The sequence below is a fragment of the Trichosurus vulpecula genome, chromosome 1 (genome assembly GCF_011100635.1).
Source record: "Trichosurus vulpecula isolate mTriVul1 chromosome 1, mTriVul1.pri, whole genome shotgun sequence".
Lineage (NCBI taxonomy): Eukaryota > Metazoa > Chordata > Mammalia > Diprotodontia > Phalangeridae > Trichosurus > Trichosurus vulpecula.
In genome coordinates, this window is record NC_050573.1 from 146,438,556 (window position 1) to 146,462,729 (window position 24,174).

The following is a 24,174-nucleotide window of genomic DNA, read 5'->3' on the forward strand; positions in this document are numbered from 1 at the left end:
ATCACAACTACACTTGCCCTTTTCCAGTTCCAGGACTTTAAATCTTTCCAAGATCGTTGATTACAAGACTCCACGTTGATCAGAAGAGTCCACAATAACCTTGGCTAATTTTTCTAGTTTCCTTGGTAGGGTGACTTGAGCACACAAGTATGACTTACTATCTTGTAACATCTTGGATGTCAACTCCCTATTTTCCATTTTTGGGGTTCTTTTTTCCAGTCCCTAGATCACTCTCTTTGACAGAGATAACAGAAGCCCAGGAAGAATTGAGTGTCTCTGCCCTCTTTGAGTGTCCTTCTTCATTGTTCTATCTCCTAGAGCAGTCATCCTATTTCTTTTTTTATTTTTTTGTCATCCTATTTCCTACGTCTGCTTTTCTATAATATAGTTAAAAACTCTTTTCTGGTCTCATTAGCTCTTCTCACCTGCCTCAGCTTATTCTGGGCTTTAAGAGCTTCTGAAACTATTCCAACAAAAACATGTGATCCTTTTGCATTCCTCCCAGGTTACTTGTCCTTATTTCTCCACTTTGAGCCTCAATTTACTCATCTATAACATGAGAATAATAACACCCATCATACTTTGTAGGGTTGTTGTGAGGAACACATACAACCATGTATATAAAAGTGCGTTGTAAAAGTCAAAGCACCATCAGCTTTTATTATTCTATCTTCTATGCATGCCTTTTTTTAAATTTATTTTTTATTTTTAGTTTACAATACTCAGTTCCACAAGTTTGTGACTTCCAAATTTCTCCCCCTCCCTCTCTTCCCTGCCCCAAGATGGCATGTAATCCAATATAGGTTCTATATATACCTTTGCATTAAACTTATATATATTATATTAAATAACACATATTACACTAAACTTTATACATGTTTTTATTAACAAAAATCTATCAACCAGAAAACATTTATTCAAAATCCACTGGTGTGCCAGATACTGTGCTAGGCACCAAAGATGCAAATACAAAAAAAGAAGCAGTCCCTACTCTTGATGAGCCCCTTAAGGACATGTCCAGAAAGCCTTACTGAAGTTTTTAGCTTTAATAAAGTTGTTTTAATAAATTTGAAATTCTACAGGGGAAGTCAACCCAGGAAGAATGGGAAACTTATGGGAATGAAATTTTGTGGCCACAAAGACAGAGAATTATTCCAGTGAGGAGGAAAAGGAGGAATTACCTAAAGCGACCAATGTGGATGCACAAGGAAACTCACCACCAATTTAGATTTTTAAAAGACATATATAGAATACTGCTAGGAAATACACAATTTGTACAACGTAAAGGACAGCCGATGTTAGGAAGCTTTAATGCCTAAGCATCAGAAAAGACTGGGAGGTTGACTGCTAGCACCCATCTTCCTTAACTACCCTATATTTAGCAGTGCTGGAGTGCCAGGTCTAGGGTCAGGAAGATGAGTCTTCCTGAATTCAGATCTGGCCTCAGACACATACTAACTGTGTGACCCTGGGTAAGTCACTTGACCCTGTTTGTCTCAGTTTCCTCATCTGTAAAGTGAGCCAGAGAAGGAAATGGCAAACCATTCCAATATCTTTGCCAAGAAAACCCCAAATAGGATCACAAAGAGTCAGATAGGACTGAAACAACTGAACAAACAAAATAGTTGTTTAGTTAATATGCTATATGTGCTTATATAAAGGGTATCCCAAAAGTGCAGTTTAAAGTTTTAATAGCTATTATTACAGCTGACTTCCCCTAAAGAATTTTAGTCCATGGGATTCTATCCTTTCTCTGAACTCTTTGAAATCTGCTTTCCCCAAATCTAGGATGCATATTCCTTCTCTATAACAAATTCTAAGATGGAGTGGTCGCTTCTCTGCCTGGAGCCTATCATTTCTACCATTTCTTCTTTGTTGGTGAGTATCAGATCCAGAAGAGAAGTTCTGCTTGTGGTTCTTACACCTTTGGAAGAATGAAATCACCAAATTATCACGAAGGCAAGTCAAGAAGTAATTAGCAGCTCTTCCTGAGAGCGAGATGGGAGGAGAGAGAGCAGGGGGAAGGGAGAGGGAGAGGGGAAAACAGAGAGCGAGCGAGAGAGACAGAGAGAGAGAGAGAGAGAGAGAGAGAGAGATAGATATGGGGGAAAGAGAGGGAGAATGAGCACACTCTAGGAGATTGCAAGATGATTGAAACTTCCATCCCTACTGTAATCATTTTGACCTTTGTTAAGCTTGGGTTCCATTTTCCAAATTCCTCTCTTCTCCATTTTTCCCAAGTTAGCTGTAGTATACTCTGACAGAGTGTCTGATTCTGCCTCCTTTGGTGCTTCATCTAAGTATTCTTTTCCACTCTTGTTTCTTGGATTGCCTCCTTTGAGCGTATCTTCTTACCTATATAATACTGTTCCTCTGCCTCCACTCCCATTGTTAAACCTATCTCATTCTGCTTAGATAAGGTATACACATCTAGGATCATCTTCCATTCATGGGCCCTATCCCTCCAAGCGACAGTTATGTCTGTGAGGTCATGGAGTTTGCCTCCTTGGGTTAGGATCTCTAGTATACATTGCTAGTTAACCTCTATTCTGTGCATTTATATAGATACTGGAGATTTTATTGCTACAATTTCTTTTTTTCTAATTTTTTTATTTAAAGAAATTTTTTCTCCTACAAATTTTTGGACACCTTTACTTGTCATTCTTCCTATATTTTAAATATTCTCTTTGGTGTCTATTTTGCTGGATATATGTAAACCCTTCCCATTACTTCTCCCTGCCTCCCCCGCCCCAACTCTCCTTCCTTTTTAGCTTAAGGCCCTTTTGATTAGTACAAGACTCCAGACAAATTCTTACCATTCCTGATCAGATATACTTTATTCCTGGCCAGGACCCTGACATTCCTATATTTTAAGGTGTGTTCCAGAAACCAAATCCCATTCTTAGACTCTATTTTCTTCATTGGTTATTCACTTCCTGAATCTCTTTTTTTCCCCCGAAGATCATGCTTTTGATTGCCAATGGTGATGAAAATACTACCTGTGCCCTTTGGTCTCCAGGCTCTCATCTAAACCTTTACAATCCTTAGCATTTAAACTCTCCTAACTCTAAACTCAGGGCCTTTGTGTTGAAATTCATCTGCGAAAAGATGTATAAGCAAGAAAGTGAACATACCTTGCTAAATATAGAAAATAGTGGTTCCCAACTCATGAGCAAAGGACCTGTAGAGGACCATATAACTATTGCAAGGAGTTCACAAATTTGTATCAATCAACTGATACTACTAATACAGCTATTTTGTGGAGGTACTTGGAATTTTTTGTTGTTAAAAATATGTGCTCATATTTTAAAAGTTAGAAACCAATGGTATCAAACTCATTCTTTCAACAAATGTTTATCAATTAATAAATATTTATTGTATTTATATTTTATCCATTATTATAAATTATAAATTAATATTTATATTACTAAATATTAATATAATTAATAATAAGTATTAATATTTATCCTATGTGCCAGGAACTCTGCTAAGCACAAAAATAATCCCTGCCCTCAAGAAGCTCACAATCTAATGGGGGAGAAAACAAATACATAAATACAAACAAGCTATATACAGGATGAATAGGAAGTAATTAAGAATGGTAAGGCACTGGAATTAAAAAGGGTTGGGAAAAGGTTCGCTTTATTTGTTAGATGTGATCCTGTGTGATCCTGGGCCATCACCAGTTACCTTAACTTTTGTCTTGCCACTGGACTCTAGATGACTCTGGAGGAGAGAGTGAGGATGACTGTGCAGCTCTGCCTCACTTAAATCTAAGTCAGGAGCAAGTCAAGACATCACTTCTGTGATGTCATCAGTCCCCCTCTAACAAAGGATGAACAAAAATAACAGATGCTGTGTATAGAGCACCATATAGGTGCTGAATAAAGATATGGAGTTTAAACAAGATGTAGTCTTTGCATTCTGAGGGTTTACAATCTAGCAGGGAGAGGAGATTTAAATACAAACAACTGTATAAATTACATAAGTGGATCAGAGAATTATGAGCTAAAGTATTGTGGGAAGTCAGGTGGGTGGGGTGAGAAGAAATAAGGAACGGAAGGAAATCACAAAAGACTTTATGGAGTATATGGCATGTGGGCTATAACATGAAAACTGTGCACAGCTTCAAGAAGCAAAGGGGAGGAAGGACCATCCAAGCAAAGAAAATAACTTGAGTAAAGGCTGAGGGTGAAAAGGCTCAAATTGTCTACAGCATAGTACTCCTGTACTTAAATAACAATGGTTTATGAATAGTGTCCCAGCTTTTAATTTCTCCTTCATTTATATGACATATACTTATATGTACAGGGTGTCATCTTAGTACTATTAAAGCTTAAGACTGTCCTACGACTTTGGGGACATCCTGTATCTGAAGCCACCAAAATTAATATCATCCTAAGGGTTATATAGGCCATCTTCTGGGATCTTTTGTTATCAATAATAGCAGCTTGATTCCTTTGCACATTTTTCTAAGAAGTAAGATTCATCATATAGGTACAGAGTAGTATTTTGTTCAAAAGTAGCTACTCTTACACTCCAAAAGTGTGAGTAAAGAATTCAGTGGGTAGAAATCACTGGTTGCTCCAGGACAAACAAGAGACCGTAGTAAAAAGTCACACATATGTCTCAGTCTCATCATAAGCATAAGAAAAGTAAGAAAATTAACTTTCCATTTTTGTTTAAAAATGTTACTATCAAGTTTTATTTTCCATGTACAAATATTTTTCAAAAAAGTATTTGTGACTAGTTTTTTAGACCTCTGGATAGGTAGCCTGACTGAGGGAATGTAGTCCTTAGAAATTTTAGTTTTTAGGTTGTCATTAACATTTTGAAAGTAATATTTGATACCCTTTCTGATGAACATAGATATCTGGTAATTAGAAGTGGCAGAGAGGTGCAGTGGATAGAACTCTGGACTTGGAGTCAGAAAGACCTGAATTCAAATCCAGTATCAGATGCTTACTAATTGTGTGACTCTGGGCAAGTCACTTACCTTCCATCTGTCTCAATCCTGATCTATAAAAAAGGATAATAACAGCATCTACCTCCCAGGGTTGTTGTGAGGAAAAAATGAGATAATATATGTAAAGTGCTTCGTAAACCTTAAAGCATTATATGAATACTTGCTATTGTTATTGTTTAAAACCTATAGATGCTACATATTCCACTGCTATGAAGTATTTTACTCTATTATATGTGCTATTACATTTTAATGAGGTTGCTCTATCATTGTCTAGAGTAATTTTATATAACTTATAATCAATAGCCACATGTCATAGGAAGAACTTGGTCAGTCATTTTGGAGGTAAAATTTGTTTTGAATTTACAGAAATCAAGAATCTAAAGATGTCAGACAGTCCCTCCACTAGTGTCACTTTAAGAAATGGGGTGGAATCTCCTAATGCCAGTTTCAAGTACTCCAGCTTTGGAGGCTTCTCATCCACCTCTTCATTTCAAGATAGCGGCTACAGTGACTCTCTGAAGGCTTCCAGCTTTGACTATACTGATGTGGAAAATATAGAAAAAAATACCAAAGGCTTATCATCCACACAGGAATACTCTGAAAATTCTAGTCTGGGTTTCACCTGTTCTGTGGACTCTCCCACTGAAAATAAAAACTCTAGCTCTTTTTTTAGGAAAGAGGTGAATGAAGTTCCAGAACTTTGTGAAACTCCAAAAGTAACTAGGAAGAAAACGTTTTTTCGTAGAAGGTTGAATATAACAAATATTGTTTCAAGAGAGGACACAGAACACTTTGATAAACAAAACTGTTCTTTAGGAAGCTGTGCAAAGACACTGCCCTTGAGCCAACTCCTCAGTTTTGAAGAAAGAGCTTCAAAAAGGCCTTTGGAGTTGCCACGACAAACCATTTTCACTCCTGTAGCCACTAGTACTTCGAAAGCAGATGAAGCCCCTTCCAATGGTCAAAAATTGAGACTTTCTTTTTCTCAGCAAAAAACATCCACAATCGATGATTCCAAAAGTGATTGTAGCCTATTTGAAGTTGAGTGTATCTCTCCAATTCAGGGAAGCAGCTGTACAGATGCTCTCACCAACGATTTTGGCGATAGCATTTTAAGTATTAATGGAGAGACTAGAGGCCCCGAGCTGCTGGGATCATCTTCTTGTGAAGCGCTCTGTGAGACGAATGAGGATGTATTTGTAACCCCAATCAGTAACCTGGTAGCAAACATTAAGTTTTGTGGTTATAGCCCAGCTGAGGTGATAGATAATATTTCCACACCCAAAGACAGTGGTTTTAATTCACTAGGTCTGGATAAGTCACAAGATTCCTTTTCCGACCATGAGGGTTCTTTTCAAGAACTATTTCAGAAATCCCTGCGGACTGAGAGGACTTTGGGCGCAAAGAGAAAGCCCAAAAATGTAGGAAGAGTGAGAAGATTGTCCACACTTCGGGAGCGTAGTTCACAGTCTGAAACAGAAGAAGATAAGCCTTTTGTGAATTCTGGCTTTAAAGCGAAAATAGCAGCAGCTTCTGGCGGCATTTCTCCAAATGAACAGATTGATAATAACAGTGGAGATTCGATTTTAGTTCTTAAGGATTTATCAAAGACACCTGCTTTACAACTGGTCCATGAGATCATCATGAAAAGCAAAAGGAAAAGATTTCAGCAAACTGGTGTACAAAGCTGCCTAAAGGATGCTGAGGGGGGAGAGGCATCCTTATTGGAATATGTGCTTGCAGGACTTATCGGCAAGAAGATGGGCCTGGAAAAACTGGACATCTTAACAGAATTAAAATTTAGAAACTTAAAGCATATTCTTGCTATGGTATTAGATGCCTTGACAGTGGAAAATCTATGCAGGTAAGAAATGAAAAAGATTACCACATCAAATTGCCCTTTTGTTGTTATTTGTAATTAGTAAATTTGTGTAAACGAAGTTTTCTATTTTTCCACATTTTGCATCATCTCAACTTTTGAGATTTTAAATTTGAACCATCCAAACATTTTGGACAAGCTTCTCTTTGGAGATTGTTAGTAAATTTCCTACTAGGCAAAAGTGCTTTTGAAGAAAGGCAAAAGAGACTTTATCCAGATGGTAAGTATATCTATTTTACCAGTTGGAAAGAGACTTGCTAGAATTTAAACCTGGAATTTTCAACCTAGAAAACTTTGTTCCAACAAAGCTGTTTAGTTATTGATTTATTGTCCTTTACAATGTATATACTGTTATTAAATTGTCTTTTTCCAACATTATATATGACCATATTTTATTGATACTTATCAAATAATATAATTCAGGATAGGTAGTCATGGAGAGAAGACAACATGCTAAGGGTAAAATGTGAGGTACGTGATAGAAAATAGGTTATCTAAAGACTTCCTTAATGGTGAAATGTGGAAGTTGGACTAATATGACCTTTTAAGAAGCCTTTCGACTCTGAATCTGTTTTCTTAGGGTTAGCTTACCTTAGAAAAGGTAATTTAATTAAATGTACTTAATTAAATGTTTACTAACTGAAAAAATAAGAATTTTTCTATTGTTTACCCAACAATAGTATTTTATCAGCATCTTAGGATTTCAAAGAATTGAAGGATAATAGGATGTGATGTTTAAAAAGTTAGAGAGACATAGTTTCTGGATAATTAATCATTTTATTAATGTGCTAGCATATTATTGTAAAAGGAATGGTCATTTGGACATCTCTCTTGGACCAAAGATAAAACATGGATGTGGGCTTACGGTTTATATGCCCTTGGAACAGTGGGTGTTCCTGAGGGTAGCAATCAACTCTGATTGGTTACTAAAAGAATGAATATTATGATGAGAGGTGGACCTATTCTAATGAGGGGCTAGGGGATGTGACTTTGATTACCCCCAACCTGGGGAAATCTAGGCAAAGAATCTATATCTCCCACCCAAGCCTGAGTAGAACATGATGGGGGGCGGGGGTTCACTTTAGTTTAAATTCCTTGTAAGGGGTAGAGTAGCAATATCTAGATTGAGGAGAATGTTAATCCTTTCTACTCTCATTGGTCCTATGCCTCAGTCTTGAAATGAGGACTCCAGAAAAAGAAGGAGAACTCTGGATCTCCCCAAATAATTGGTTATTAATAGTCATTTCCCTCAAGGAAAAGAGATACAGCAACAGAAATAAAGTTTCTTACAGGACTAGTATGTATACCAGAGGAAAAAAATTAAATTTCTTTCTTGTTAAGAAAGAGGGTTCAGTGGCTTTCCCATATCTCCCAGCCATTGCTTTATAGAAGTTCTGGGCTAATTTTCCAGAACTCCTCATTCTCAGAGGTTGGGCCTGTTTTTCAAATAGTTATTAATACCACACCCCCCAACCCCACAAAGAATTGCCACTAATGGGTAAACTATGCCATATTTCTCTTCCCTTCAGCCTTAGATCTCTCCCACTTACCTTGGTCGGGGGAATTCCTAGAGGACAGATGATACTTATTTTCATAATGGAATAACAGTAGTGGTTGTTGACATTTATATTGTTCTTTATTACAGCAGCCTGCATGGTAGCTCATGGATAGATTAACCTTATTTCACTAGTGAGATCAGAGAAGTTAAAATCAAGTCACCTACTAATAAATGGCAGAGCCAGGACTAGAATACAGACCACCTAATTCCCAGACTAGTTGTTCTTTCTGCTATACTTTCCTTTCAGTCTTAATGGTTTTTTTTTTCTGAACTTAACACACCCAAATGGAAGGAGCATTTGCATATTCATAGTAGACCCATGAAACTGCAAGTCTCTTTTATGTACAGCTTACTCTCCCTTCTTTTCAAGTCTTAAAACTTAGGAGTGGGCAGGATACAGAAGAGAGAGTGCTGAACCTGAAGACAGGTAGATCTGAGTTCAAATCTTCCCTCTGACACTTAGGAGCTGTGTAATTATCACCTAACCCTCCCAAGCCTCACTTACTTTATCTCATTTATTATTTATCTGTAAAATGGAAATAATACTTGTAGTACTCTAAATTACAGGGCTGTTGTGAGAGTCAAGTGAGATAATGTGCATGAAGTATGTTGTAAACACTAAAGCACTATATGAAAGTTAGTTGTAATTATTATTAATAATAAAACCACTGAGTACAGATTGTATCAGGATAAGAGAAAAAGGGAATAAGTCACTCAATGGGCTATGGGTAAAGTATTGTATAATTGAGGACAGGTAGGTGGTGCAATGGATAGAGTGCCAGGCCTGGAGTCAGGAAGACTGATCTTCCTGAGTTCCTATCTTGCCTCAGACTCTTCCTAGCTGTGTAACCCTAGGCAAGTCATTTAACCTTGTTTGCCTCAGTTTCTCATCTGTAAAATGAGATAGAGAAGGAAATGGCAAACCACTCCAGTATCTCTGCTAAAAAAAATCTCAAATGGGGTCACAAAAAGTCAGACACGACTGAACAACAACAACATTGTATAATTAAGCACCACCCTGACTTAGTTGCCTGTATTTTTTAAGGCACAAAATGTGGAAAAACTACATTAATTATTGATAAAGATAATTAAAGGAGTGGGAAAAAGAAAAAGCAAAAGCCAGGCATTTAGGTAAGGGCTAGAAAGGAGCCTGACATCTACTTTTCTGACTAGTTTCTAGTCATTCCTTTTCCAATGATGTGATCCCCAGTCTGTGGCATATTTCCAGTTGTCTACATTCCATGACATGATTTGGAAGTATGTTCCCTCTGGTACCTAGAACTTGGTACACTAAAAGAGAATCGACACAGTTGAAATAGCCATGGTGACACTCGTATTGACCCCTTACCTATTGATGGGCTACTTTCTGTTCCCTTCTCTAGATAGACCAATCCTGTTCATTATGAGGTACATATTATTTGCTCTGCTGAAGTGTAATGTTAGATTCATAGACACAGAATTGGAATGGGCCTTAAAGATCATATAGTCCAACCCTTCATTTTACAGCTAAGGAAACTGAGTCACAGAGTGGTTAAGTGACTTATCCAAGGTCATGCAGGTAGCAAGTAGCAGAGTTGAGATGTGAACATAAATCACCTCTTTCTACTACATTAACTGAAGAAGACACAGCAACTAAAATTTAAGTAATGTTGCCAATTCAAATATCACAAGGAAACCACTTTGCAAACAGAAAAGGCTTTTATCAATCAGCCCTTTCCTGTACTCCTCAGTCCTTCTGAGGTAGAAAATGACCTCCCAATTTGGAGGGAGAAAAAAGAGCCAAGGGTCCGAGTGGTCCCAGTGGGGACTAATAGTCACAATTATTGGCATGATTCTGACTTTCTCCCTAACAATCTAAATTATTCATAAGGAAGCAATTGCCTGTTCTAAAATTATTCTTTTTTCCTTTAATATTCAGTCCTTACGGATTGATTGTAAAATTGGCTAATACTGTTAAACCAGGAGTTTTGGTTCATGGTATTCTCAGTTTACTGAATGTAGAAGCTGTGTCTCATTTTCTTTGAGCATACAAATGTGTGTTCACTGTCTGTTATTGAAATGAACTTACAAGTGTGTCTCTTCACTACATATAAGCATATTGTGACCCCTTCCCCTAATCTTTGGAGAGTAACTAAACAAAAGATGTTGTTTCATATTTTTTGATGAAATATAGGTTTCATTAATGGACAAATCTTTCCTTTCTAAAAGGTAAATAATGCGGTTTTTTAAGTGTTCAAATGGCTAAATTTAAGTCCTTGAAAAAATTCTGTAGCAGATATTCTGAAAACCTTCTGATGCTACTTTGATGATATTTGATAATGATGATGACATTTGATATTTTCCAAGTAGACTTATTTCTTTGTTGTTATTTCATTGGTGTAAGGAACTCCCTCTACGCAAACTCATTCCATCAATGCCAATTAGCAGTTCCATAATTTATCATTTTAGAGAGGTACCTGGGGCACTGGAAGGTTAAGTGATTTGTCCACAATTAGTTTGCATCAGAGACCTTAAACTCTGGTCTTCATTGTTCTAAGGCCAGCTCTATATCCACTACGCTATACTGTTTCTTTTTACACTAGCCAAACTCCCAAGAGACTAGTTTATAAAACAGAATTTATTAATTTGCCTTGAGAAATATCTCTGCCAAGTGGAGACTCACCTCCAGATGAAAAACAGCATTTTCTTATTAGGCAACAGGTGTTGTAGTGGGTAGAATTCTGGATTCAATGTCAGGAAGACCATTGTTCAAATCCTACTTGTTACTTATTAGCTGTGTGAGACTAGACAAGTCATTCAACCTTATTCAGCCTCATCTATAAAACAGGGATCATAATAATGACCACCTTCCAGTGCCATTGTGAAGATCCAATGAAGTAATGGATGAAAAATGCTATGTGAATGTTATCTATTTATTAAGAAGAAAATGTATTGATGAGGCACCAATAAGTGTTCTCTACTTGGCAGATTTATTTCTTGTAGTAATTAATAGGTTGGAATTCTCTTTTGTCAATTATTCCTTTGGGAGTTTGGCCAGCATCAACTGGATCTCCAGGGCTTGATAACACCTAGGTAAACTTAAAATAATAGGGTTTCAGTGCTTGCAATCCTGCTTCCTGGTAACTGCCATCAAGGCAAAGATACCCTGCGAGGTCCAGCCTGGAAGACCATGCCTGCCAGCTAAATCCAATGCCATCTTCTTGTCCAAACAATAGACTTTGTTAGCTAGTTCCATACAAATTGAATGAATGAATGAAGCTTTTATGAAGTGCTGTCTGTGAAGCATCAAGTGCTGGCAGTGCATGTACAACCAGGAAAGCAAAACAATCCCTGTTCTTAGAGCACATAATAGCTAATACATAATGATATACCATTGTTATCAACAATTTTAAACAGAGTATCAAGTTTATAAATAGTAACTTTGAATTATGCTGTCTTGTCTAGATGGTATTGCTATGCTATTTTCCCAATATATATGCCTTCTCATGGCAGTGACATAATGAAAATAGTGAGGACCTTTGAGGAGACACCTGGGTTCATATCCCACCTCCGACACTTAACCACCGAGTGACCCTGGGCAAGTCAGTCGCTTCACTTCTCTGAAACTCAGTTTCTCCCTTTGTAAAATGGAGATTAAAATCTCTAGTACTTCATAGGGTTTTGAGGATCAAATAAGATAGTACACATAAAGAACTTTGTAAACAATGAATCATTATATAAAATATCAGCTGTTGTCACAGTGATACAAAATTTTAGGAAAGAACATTTCTTTTTTCATATAAAATTTGTAATATGCATTGTAGAAGACTAAAACAGCTAAAATATTGATTCTAGAATAACTTTAAGTTAAATTTCAATTCCATGGACTTCTTACAATTTAAGGATTTCTCTTTTTGTTATAGTGTTTGGAGAGTAAGCAAAAATTGGCGAGAAATTGTTGTGGAAGATAAAAAAGCAAATCAAAGGAGGAAAGTTTACATACAAGAACTGAAGGCAGATTCCAGGGTAAGGTATTTGATTTTTTTGCTTTTCCTAAAGTGGCTTTTTCATAATTTAATCGACCAATTCTTAAATTATATATAGCATGCAGGTTTTAAAGTAATAAGTATGAATTTTTTTTCTTTGATAACTTTAACCTTTGTGATTTATCCAGCGTTGACATTTATTATTTTGCCTAACAGCATTTCTTCCTGGTCCACAAAAAGAAGAGATACCACTATAACATTATTTTTTTGTTCAGTTGTTTCAGTCATGTCCACCTTTTTGTGACCCCATTTGGGGTTATCTTAGCAAAGATACTGGAGTGGTTTGCCATTTCCTTCTCAAGCTCATTTTACAGATGAGAAAAATGAGACAAACAGGCTTAAGTGATTTACCCAGGGGCACAGCTAGTAAGTGTCTGAGGCAACATTTGAACTCGGGTCTTCCTGACTCCAAGCCTGGCTCTCTACTGCACCACCTAGCTTTCCTATAATGTCAATACTTTTGTTTCCAAAAGAGCATTTGTGTGTACTTTTACAGCTATTTAGCATTTTGTGGCAATGATGTGCTAGTTGGATGCCTTTCCATTGGGTTTATCAAACAATGAATACATCAACATGCATTTATTGAAAAAATAAATAAATGCAAATATACAAGTGAAATAGTTCCTGCCCTGAAGGAACTTGCAATCTATCTGGGAGAAACAACACATACATATGTAATAAATACAAATAGATCAAAGGCACTAGCAACTGGGTTGTCAGCAAAAGCCTCATGTAGCAAGTGGCATCAGGGTGAGCTTTGAAGGGGGTATGGGCTCTGAGGGGCAGAGGTGAAGAAATAGCACATTACCTGTTTAGAGAACAACCATTGAAAAGCTGTGGAAATGGCAGATGGAGTGCTCTATATAAGCAACAATGAGAAAACCAGATGTTGTAAAGGCAGAAATGACAAGACTAGGCAGTTCATTATATATGTAAGGTAAGGAAAAGTGAGGAGTTGAGCAGGACACCAAGGTTGTGAGCCAGGGTGACTGGAAAGCTAGAGAGAAATAGAGAAGTTTGGAACAGGGATGAGCTTGGGGGAGGGGAGGTAATGAGTTCTGTGTTGGACACATTTGGCTTGAGATGTCAAAATGTCCAACAGACAGTTGGAGATAGGCAACTAGAACTCAGGAGATATATGGGTCCTTACTATGTGATAAGCATTGTTATAAACACTCAGAATACAAATAGAAAAGGGAGACAATCCCTGCTCTCAAGGAATTCACTTTCTAAGGGGGCCAACAAAGCATATCAGAAGGTCTAGCCATCGAATGAATGGAAAGACCCAATGTGCTTTGGGGTGAAGCCACAGGGCAAAAAGTAAGGCCCAGGGGTCCTTAGGGTATCTTATCAAGGGTTATGAGACAGTCTGGAGAGATTTTTTTAAAAAAAGGGCCTAGGACAGAGCTTTGGGGTTCACCCATATTTAGGCTGTATATGAATGATAATCCAGCAAAAGTGACTGAGAATAAGTGGTCAGGCAAATAATAAAAAAATCAAGAGAGATCACTATCATGAAAAACTAGAAAGAGTATTCAGGAGGAGAGAGTGGTTAGTGGTAAATAATCAACCGTATTACATACTACAGAGAATTTAACAAAGGATAAAGATGGGAAAAAGACCCATTAGGATATTTGGTAAAGATGGTGATACAGAGGGGTCTAGCCAGACCCTGCTCACCTAAGAAATAGCCCATCAAAGATTTTTTAAGAAAGGGCAGGGCGGTGGGGGGAGGGGGAGAGTGACCAGACAAAACAAAGATTCAATAAGTCAGCGCTTCCATCCAGTCTAGGACTGCACAAGAAGATGACTGGAAACTTATGGGCATTTTGATGAAGAGCCCTTCAGGGATACCTGATGCCAGCAGGATCTTAGGTCTCCACCTGTCAGAGCTGCAGCAGGGACAAAACCAGCTCATGGTAGGTGACTGGGCTAGAAATAGAGATAGGATAAGCCCAATGGCACCACTTTTAGGAATTGCAATACAATGAATTCAGTGTGACCTGCTATAGGGGGAACCAGAAAATAGTGAGATCTTAGGTCTAGGCCTACCCCAAGGGACAAAGGCAACCCCCATGAGGTGATTGATTAAGGAGACAGAAGTGTTAAGGCCCCTGGGAAATTCGTGCCTCAGGGTCTTCCAGGAGGCCTAAAGCCAATATAATTTCCAACACTGCACCAGAAGATAAGGTCAGTTCCCTATAGGGGATTGTGTAAGGAGATACAGAGTTAGGGAAGAGGTCAGCACCTAAGCTGGGCTTCTAGAAGACAGAGATTGAAGCAAAGGGTGGAGCTTGGTCCAAGCTCTAGGCACAGCTCCTTGACCTGACCAGGACTGCTGAATGGAGGCATGAAGGAGGATGAAGACTTAATCATCCCATCCAAAACTGCAGCAGAGCAGTAGCATTACCATCCAGATTGTAGTGGGTACAGTACCTGGATCCACCCATCCCAGGTGGGAGGCAAAATTAATCCTGGTACAAAGTCCCCATCTAGGAATTGAGGCTGGAAACATAAGTAAACAAAAGAAAACTCCTAATACAATAAAAATATTATGGATTAAGAGAAGCCCAACAGACAAACCAAGAAGATGACTATAAATCCACAAGAAGTAGAGGTAGAACCTAATAAGAAAGAATAGTTTGGCCACAAGGAATCCAAGAGTATGTGGAATAAATGAAGCAACAGAATTTCAAAGGTGAAATTAGAGCTCTTGAGGAAAAAATTGGAAGAAGAATAAACGGCTTATAAGAGAAAGTAGAAACCCCATCCAAGTAGTGGATACCTCAAAAAACAGAATGAAACAAAAAGAACTCAGTGATTCAGTGAGACAAGAAGGAGTAAAACAAAATCAAAAGACTGAAAAATTAGAAGATTATGTGAGGTAGCTACTATCAAAAACAACTGCCTTAAAAACATGTTGAGTAGAGACAAGAATCTTCAGACTCCCCCCAAAACATGGATAAACCAAAAAGCCTGGATACTATATTTCAAGAAAAGAAATACTGCTCCAAAGTCTTAGAAGCAGTTGGCAGAGTGAAATTTTAGAAAAACAAAACAATGGCCAGTTCTAGAAAGAAACCCCAAATTGAAAACATTTTGGACATGATCTATCATAAGTCCAGATCTTCCATGTCAAAGAAAAAACACTTAAAATGGCCAAAAAGGATTCAACTAACAAGAAATCACAGCCAGGATCACATAAAACCATACTGAGACTGAACATAAAGATTCACACAGAATGAAACATGGTACTAGAATAGAATTTCTCTGTATGAATCTGGTGAATCCAAAAAAAAGTCAGATGTTAATTTTTATTTTGGACAAGGTGAAGGTAAAAACCAGATATTGTTTAAAAATAGAGAAGCAACAAAACCATGTTATGCTTAAGGTACGGTAAGTAATGAAACTAATACCAGTATCAAATATATATGCTTACATATTAAATAGCACAGAACTTAAGCCATTGTCGTCATTCAGTCTTTTCAGTCACGTCTGACTCTTTGTGACTCCATTTGAGGTTTTCCTGGCAAAGATACTGGAATGGTTTGCCACTTAGAACTTAAGTACCTAAAGGAAAAGCTAACTGAACAACAGGAAGAAAGGGGAGATGATATTTGGGACAATCAGAGAGGACGGGAGGATATGGAATCATGGGTTATTGGTAAGAGAGTTGTACTTGGTGATAAGAAGAACAACCTATTCTTCAGAGACTGAAGTAAAGAAGGAGAAATCAGGGAGGGGGTGTCAAAGGGTTATGAGATATAGAGAAGGTAAAAAGAGAGAGCTCACAGTGAATGGCTTTTATATTCTTAGTAAACTATGAAGAAGTACTCAGCTGTGAGGGTTAAGAGAAGGATGCAGGTTGTTTGTTGCAGATATCCTGAGATGAGAGAAAGTTTGGGGTAGCCATTATAAATGGTAGATCAGATAATCAACTAGGGAAAATTAAGATGATAGTCTTGCTTCAGTCAAGGCCCTACTAAAATCACTCAAATCTATGATCTCATTGATTTGGAGTTCCCTTCAATGGCATAGGTTAAAATTTATCCGTGCCTGCCCATCCTGTGCAACTTTCATCTAAGTCCTCCCAAAATTTTGCCACAAGGGAGCTCTTTCTTGATCCTTCCCAATATAATGAAGGCATCAGTGGAACACTCTGACCATATATACCTGTCATCTCTAGCTTTCGCCACAGGACTAGTACATCTTTTCTTTTTATCTTACAATTCTTTGATGACATCTTTAGGTTTGTTTTTCAGAGTTCCTCATTGTTGAATGTTGCATTTGGCTCATATCCCCTCCCCCCCACCATTTTCCTTTCCTTTGCCCCTTGTAAGGGACTTATCTTTAGTTCTTCTGGGACAGTGGTATTCCAGGTCTTGCCGCTATGTAGAAACAGACAAAAATGTGCATGGAAAAGATGGGCCTTTACTATTATGGGAAGCTTGGAGTCAGTAAAGATTTATAATAGATAACATAAATTAGCAGTGGACCCGATCAGGATCACTTTCTCCAGCTCTATTCAGCAGCACTTGAGTAGAAGCCAGGGACAAGGACGGTGGGAGGAATCCAGGGTCGGAGTTTCTCAAGGTTTTGAGTGGTGATAGGATAGTGGAGCAAGAGCTTTGAGAATAGAGGATGGTATAGAGTTGAACCCATTGGTACAGTGCTTGGCATGTAGTAAGTAGGTACTTAATAAATGCTTGTCGATTGATTAAAGGGATGAGATTAGGAAAATAAAGCCCAGGCAGAGGTGATGAGCTGGGAAACTATTGACTAATGAAGACTAGGTATAGCTGTGAAAGGTAGAAATGGAATGTTAAGAGTTTATGATTGAATAAATGAACTTGAGTTCTTGATTATGGAAATGGGGGTGCTGGCAAGATCAAGAACCCCACCCCTATACCTTTCTGAGTGTAGCTTAGGTCGAGTGGAGGAGGCCATGGAGGGGAGGTTAGAGTATGTAAAGCACAGTAAATTCTCTAGTATAAGGGTGGGAGTTGGGGTGAAGAGGAAGAGTATGAGGCAGTCAACAACTATTTATTAAGCACTTGTTACATGCCAGGAATTGTGCTAAGTGCTGGGGATGCCAAGAAAGGCAAAAACATGGCCTTTGCCCATAAGGAGCTCACACTTTAATGAGCAAATAATGATGTACAAACATGATGTAGATAGTAGGCGGTTTTGGAGAAAAGACATTAGCAATTGGGGCAATGGGGAAAGGCCTCCTGCAGAAGGAGTGCTGAAAGAAGCCTAGAGAGCCAGAAGGTGGAGGAGGGAGAGCATTCCAGGCATTGGTGACAGCCAGTGCAAAGCCCAGAGAGGAGTGTTCTAGTCAAGAAAGAAGCTGTGTAGCTGGATTGTAGTTTGTGGAGGAGAGTCAAGCCTAGGAAGACTGGAAAGGTAGGAAAGGGCCAGGTCGTGAATGGCTTTAAACGCCAAACAGCATTTTATATTTAATCCCAGTGGTAACAGAAAAAAGTTAACCAACCACAGCTCAGAACTCCTAAGCTCAAGAGACATACCAGCCTCAGCCTCCTTAGTTGCTCTTGAAAGAGGACCAAAATGACATCACTATGTTGGGGTCGAGGTACAGCATGTTCAGCTATGGCTGATCAGACCAGTATCAGCTCAGAAGGTTCTATCACAAGTTGGGCACAAATAGTCCATATGAACATTTTTGGTGGAGATGTCTCTAAATTTGCATATCTCCTATTTCTTTTGAGCTACTGAAATTCTGCTTTGCTCATAAAGGACAGTGCCTACAGTAGGATAAGGTTGATTGGGTGTCCAAACTAAATCCTTCATCAATATGGTGAGCCCTGAGGGAGTGTGGAACCACCAGGCAACCTAAGGAATGATCCATTGTCCCAGGTCAGAAATGGAGCAGATTGAAGCTCCCATGTTGATCAGTGGTGCAATGAAGCCCATGACTGGCCACTTACATTTGCAGCCTGGATGGGAGAGAGAGTCTCAAAAACAAAAAAACAAACAAAAAAAGAAAGTTGGGAATTACCCTCCTTCCAGTCACCTAAACTTAATCCAATTAATTAAACCTAAATTTAATCTGATCATGTGTACCTTCACAACATTTCTTATATGCAACTTTCTCTCCACTTACACAACACTGCCCTGGCACAGGCCATTTTCACTTCATGCCTAGACTATTGCAATAGCCTTCTGGTTGGTCCTTCTACCCCAAATCTCTCCCCATTGTAATCCATCTACCACTTGGCCGCCAAAATAATTGTCCTAAAGCAGATCTAACCGTGTCATTCATTGCCCTACTCAAACTCCAGTAGCTTTCTATTACTACTGATAGTAAATACAATTTTGTGGAGATCATGGGATCCTGTGCTCCCTAGCTATATAATGTCTGAGGAAGAATATTGGGGTTAAAAAGTGGACCTTTGTTTCAGAGAGAAGTTTGGGATCATTAAAAGCACTTTGCATATTTTCAAATAAAATCTTGCCAGCTTTCTTCCTCCTATTTAATTCCAGGCTTTGTTGATTGTACATCTACAATCTCTGTCTAAGATACATGTACTCATGGCCCAAATTCAGGTTTGTGGATTGTCCCTCTAACTGTATATCATAATAAGCATATATCATCCACTTTTTTTTGTTTTTCCTTTGAGGATAATTAGACCAAGGACAGCTAGGTGGCACAGAGGATAGAGTGCATAGGCCTGGAGTCAGGAAGACTAATCTTCTTGAGTTCAAATCCGACCTCAGAAACTTACTAGTTGTGTGACCCTGAGCAAGTCACGTAACACTTAAGCCTCAGTTTCTTCATCTGTAAAATGAACTGAAGAAGGAAATGGCAAAAACCACTCCAGGATCTTTGCCAAGAAAACCCCAAATAGGATCACAAGAGTCAGACACCACTGAAATGACTGAATAACAACAAGTAGAACAAACGCTTTGGAGTAATTATGGATTTCATTTAAGAGGTTCTGTAATCTTCTGGGACTTAGTGAAAGGAGAACAATAATTTTATTCATGAGCAAGAGTACCTGGATGACATCACTATTTATAGTGAAGCCCTCTTTCATTTGAACTCTGTGCTGGATATCCTTGAACCTGGTGGCAAACACCTTTGGTAAGAAAATATTTCCTCGTTTTATCTCATTTGATAAGACTGTTGAACATTATGGTAACTGTTAGGTATTTCACGGGATCTCAGATAATATCAACATATGCAAGGGTGACACCTTTTTGGAAGGAGGACCTTCAAGGGATTTATTTTACTCCACTGACTCAACGGACAAAACACAGTGGCATTTTGCATTTTCTGTGGCTTCTTGTCAAATGCATGTATAAAGATGTGGTCTGGATGGAAGATTATTTGTGAATATCTGCCCATCCTCTTCTTGTATATTCATTCAGAATAACCTCACTACATGTACAGTCTCAAACATTTTCTCAAGATGAGAGCATAAGCATTTGATTTGGTGGTTATTTTCTCAATTCCCTTTCTTTTGGGGGGGGGGCAGTAACAAAATTTATGATTTTTTCCAAGCATTTGTTATGCTTTCTTCCCTTCTTTTATATATAATGAGAACAGATCCTTAAACGCCCTCAGAATTTTATCAGGGCCTGCGTGGATTTCAGCCGTCGTCCAGATGTTGTTGTTGTCGTTTAGTCACTTCAGTCGTGTCCAAGTCTTCATAACACCATTTGGGGTTTTCTTGGCAAAGATACTGGAGTGGTTTGCCACTTGCTTCTGCAGCTCATTTTGCAGATGAAGAAACTGAGGCAAACAGGGTACCCAGGGTTACACAGCTGGTTAGTGTCTGAGGCTGCATTTGAACTCTGACTTCGCTGATTACAGATCCAGAGCTCTATCCACTGTGCCACCTAGCTACCCCATAGTCCAGATACTCTTCACTTTTTTGCGCATTCAATTTCTACTTCCTGATTCCTTCATCATGTTTGAGTCAAAAAGTAGTGACTCCACTGTCACTGATGGTGAAAAGAGTTTGTTACAGTTTTCCTACTTTCCTTCCAATTTCCCTCCTGAGTTGTATTTTCCAACTTTTTTCCAACTTTCCAACTTCCATTTTTTCATTGCCTCACCCTCTCCCCATGGTTATCTTCTGCCTTAAAGTCACTGAATATTGGCCTTTTTATTTATTTGGAGGGTCTCACCGAATTCTTCATTGAAAATCTCCACCTATTCATTATCTGCAATAGATGTTGGTGTGTGATTATCTTCACAGAGGTCTTTTTTAAAATGCTTTTTATAAGATCACCTACTATCTAATGATATGTTCCTTCTTGCTTCTTGTTAAATGGTGAAACCAACTCCCCTGTCACTCCAAGGAGAACTTGTCATCCATCCTTCCAATTACTGCTGTTTTAGACTTAGGTTTTATTGATAGTTAGAATTTATGTTTTGTATTTATGAGATTTGGATCAGATCACTCAGCCATTGGTTAAGGATCTGATACTTGGAGTTTTAGCAGTTAATGTTATTGCCTAAATATTAATTGTCTAAAAACCTCTGTAATTCTTAGAAATATAGACTAATGAATTAGAATTAAAGATGGAGCTTTTCTTTTCATGATTCACTACATTATATATATATATATATATATATATATAAAATGGCTTGATAACTGTTAAACCATGGTTTTTGTTTTTTGTGTGTGTGCTGCTGTCTCATGTGGCTCTTCCACATTCTTGGCAATGAAGTAGATAAAACTTATTTATGCTGGCTATTAATTTATTAAGGTAAGTGATAAATCAGTTTGTAAAAAGGATGGATTAGTTTGTAAAAAGTTTGCTAATATTTTCATAGCACAATTGATAGTTCTTTGGGTTCATAAAAATTTCTCCTTCAGAGTTTTTCTCATCAGCATATTTAACTCATGAAAGGGCTTTCAGCTTTTTTTTTTCTCTTACATTATCAAAGCTTTTTAAAACTTGACAGGAACTATAAAAATGAACTAGCACCAGGTATTGGCAAAGGCCAATCTAAGCTATTGAGTTTTATGGTCTCACTAGGCCTATTATTCTCATGACTTGTTGCTAAATGAGATGTCTTCAAAGAATTCCAAAGTATTTGGTAGCAAGCTTCATAAAGATTTATTACTTCTTAGAGTTTCAGTTCAAATGGATAGAAGATTACAAATCATGCTAACTTAAGAGTTCTCATTTGACAATATTTTGGGTTTAAAAAATATTTTTTAATTTTTTTGCCTTAGCTGTAAAAACTAAAATCTTAGTTGTAAAAATACATAACTAACAAAAGCAGTAGTTTGGGGGTTGGCATACAAAGGAATGCCAAGAAAATAACACCAAAAAAGAAAAATCTGCTTTGCAGAAGAGAGCTACTCTCCTGAGCCTCCCTAGGTATTAACTATTGTAATAGCCTATCTTACTCCCTTCCAACAGGAGAATATATTATGTGTCGAGGATGCTGCAACAAGGCTCAATCTTTTAAACCGATCAGCTCTGAGATCTGTACAAGCTCAAGCCAGGACACCTGGTTCTCAAAAAGAAGAGGTTTCAACACCATCTCCCTGGGGACAAGTTTTAACACCCAAAGAATGCTGCTCTGTTACTCAGTTACCTAGCAAACAGGAGGAGTATGTTAAGGTGAGTATCTATATAACCCATTATTAAAAGGAAATACTGGAGCTAGAGTGATTCTTGACTCAGAACTGTAGGATTCAGTGTGTCTGCTTCCACTACAGGTGGCCAAAACGCTTTTTATTGATGAAGCATTAAAACCTTGTCCAAGGTGCCAGTCCCCTGCTAAGTATCAGCCAATTAAGAAACGGGGACTGTGCAGTCGAGAAGCCTGTGGTTTTGACTTTTGTGTATTATGTCTGTGTACATACCATGGGGCAGAAGAATGTAGTAGTAGATCTGCAAAGCCACGAAATAAAAGAGATGCTCTTCCAGGAAGTGCTCAGAGCAAGCGAAACTTAAAAAGACTTTAAAAGAAGTACTCCTCCTTCTCCCTTGGCTCCTCCCCCCCCCCATTTTGGTATTTATTGCTTTGTCTAATTTTTAATTATGAACTTTTTGAAAGTATCCAAAATATTCCCCCTAATGACAGTTGATGATTTCTTTTCCTTATTAAGTACATATAATCTCATTCTTTGTCTTTGTATGATTTTAGTAAGGTTGTAAATGCTATGAAAGAATGTGTTTCTTTTATTGTACATCTTTTAATAACTCAGTGTTTTTAATAATAAAGTATTTTAGTGCTGTCTTTCATATATATGTATTTTAATGTTGAAAATGAAATCTTACATGTTAAATGGCCTCTTCAAATCATATTTTAAAAAATTGTTTCCCAAACGATAATCGAATTTTGATCTTGCAAGGATTAGCCAAAGATTATATTTGGGTAATGGACATGTAAATAAAATGAAATATAAATAAAACATTTTAAGAAATCATTTTGAATTTACTCTATTATAACTTTAATCTTTATTTCTTAATGATCTAGTAGGCAGCATACTTGATAGGAGTCCTCTCTATTGGAGCAAAATTTCTATTACTACTGAGGCTATTAAGGAGTAAAAGTAAAAAAAAAAACCCTAATTTTATCTGGAATGGTAGTTCGTGGGAAATCATAGTTTAACAAAAAGAAACCTTATATTAAGTTGTGAATTTTAAATGTTTGAGGAAAAACACATTAGTAGAGATCTTACCTGTGTAATATGACTTGATTTTTAATAATCAGAATACCCTTATTGGTTTGAAAAATATGAAGAATTCCATGTATAAAACTTTTGTCAGGAATGTTATGTTTTATTCCAGAGGAGAAATAGTTAAAAAGCAGGAAAGTACTCTGAAGGTAATTTTAGAATTTTTTTTTGGTAATTGACACAATTACAAACTACAATTAATTTTTTAAAAACTCCACTAATTTAAATCTTGAATAGTTCAAAATCTAGCAGTGTATGTGCTTAGCATAGTCCCTGGCACATAATCGGTGCTTAATAAATGTTAGTTGACTGACTAGTGGACTGAAGTGAACTAGACTTACAGTGTGAGACAAAGTTGTATAACGCATGGAATACATTTTGTCTTCTACATTTCAACTTGTAGCATTAAGAAATTCCTATGAAATTTTGACTGCTAAATATGAATATAAAATTGAAAATTTAAATACAGACTAACAATGCTCTGTTATGTTTTTTCATCACAATTTAAGATTAATTTGATCCAGCTAAATTCTGATGTTCTACATTAGGATTGATGATATTCTAGTCAACTTACCTTTGTTCATCCAATTCTATTGTTTGTTTCCCAATAAATCATTTATTTATTTATTCATGGAGGACATTCCCAGTCTTGATTCTCTTAATTTATGAAGCCAAGTTATTTGTTTGTTTTTTAAAAATCCTAACCCTTGGCATCAAACCTTTTGCCTCTTTTTCTACAGATAGAGAAGTCTCTTGTCCAGTGCAACAGGCATTAAGTTTTCCAACAAGTGATTGCAATTTTATGTTATTGATTTATGGCTTTCCTTAGTACCATTTAATACATATCTATTCATTTCTTAGAATCACAGAAACATTGCTACTTCATCTTTTTGAAAAACACACTATCAAAGGTATTATCATAGCATTGTCTTATAATGTTTAAACACATGGTCATATTCCTAAATAATTTCTTAGTTTTCTTTAGTATTTTATTATTTGATAAAGCTTACTTAGCTATAGAATTGTGAAAAGGGAAACAAGGTTTATAATTTCCTTTTTTTTATATGAAGTTTTCT

The 24,174-nt window shown here is 37.3% G+C and overlaps 1 protein-coding gene across 1 annotated transcript; it reads left to right on the top strand.

The window, feature by feature from the left end:
- Window positions 1–5,349: 5,349 nt before the first annotated feature.
- Window positions 5,350–22,381, top strand: FBXO43 (F-box protein 43). The gene is made up of 4 exons (XM_036750166.1): window positions 5,350–6,830; window positions 12,306–12,408; window positions 21,831–22,034; window positions 22,133–22,381. Exons 1-4 carry the CDS (start codon window positions 5,350–5,352, stop codon window positions 22,379–22,381), a joined length of 2,037 nt encoding a protein of 678 aa, XP_036606061.1.
- The last annotated feature ends 1,793 nt before the right edge of the window (window positions 22,382–24,174 follow it).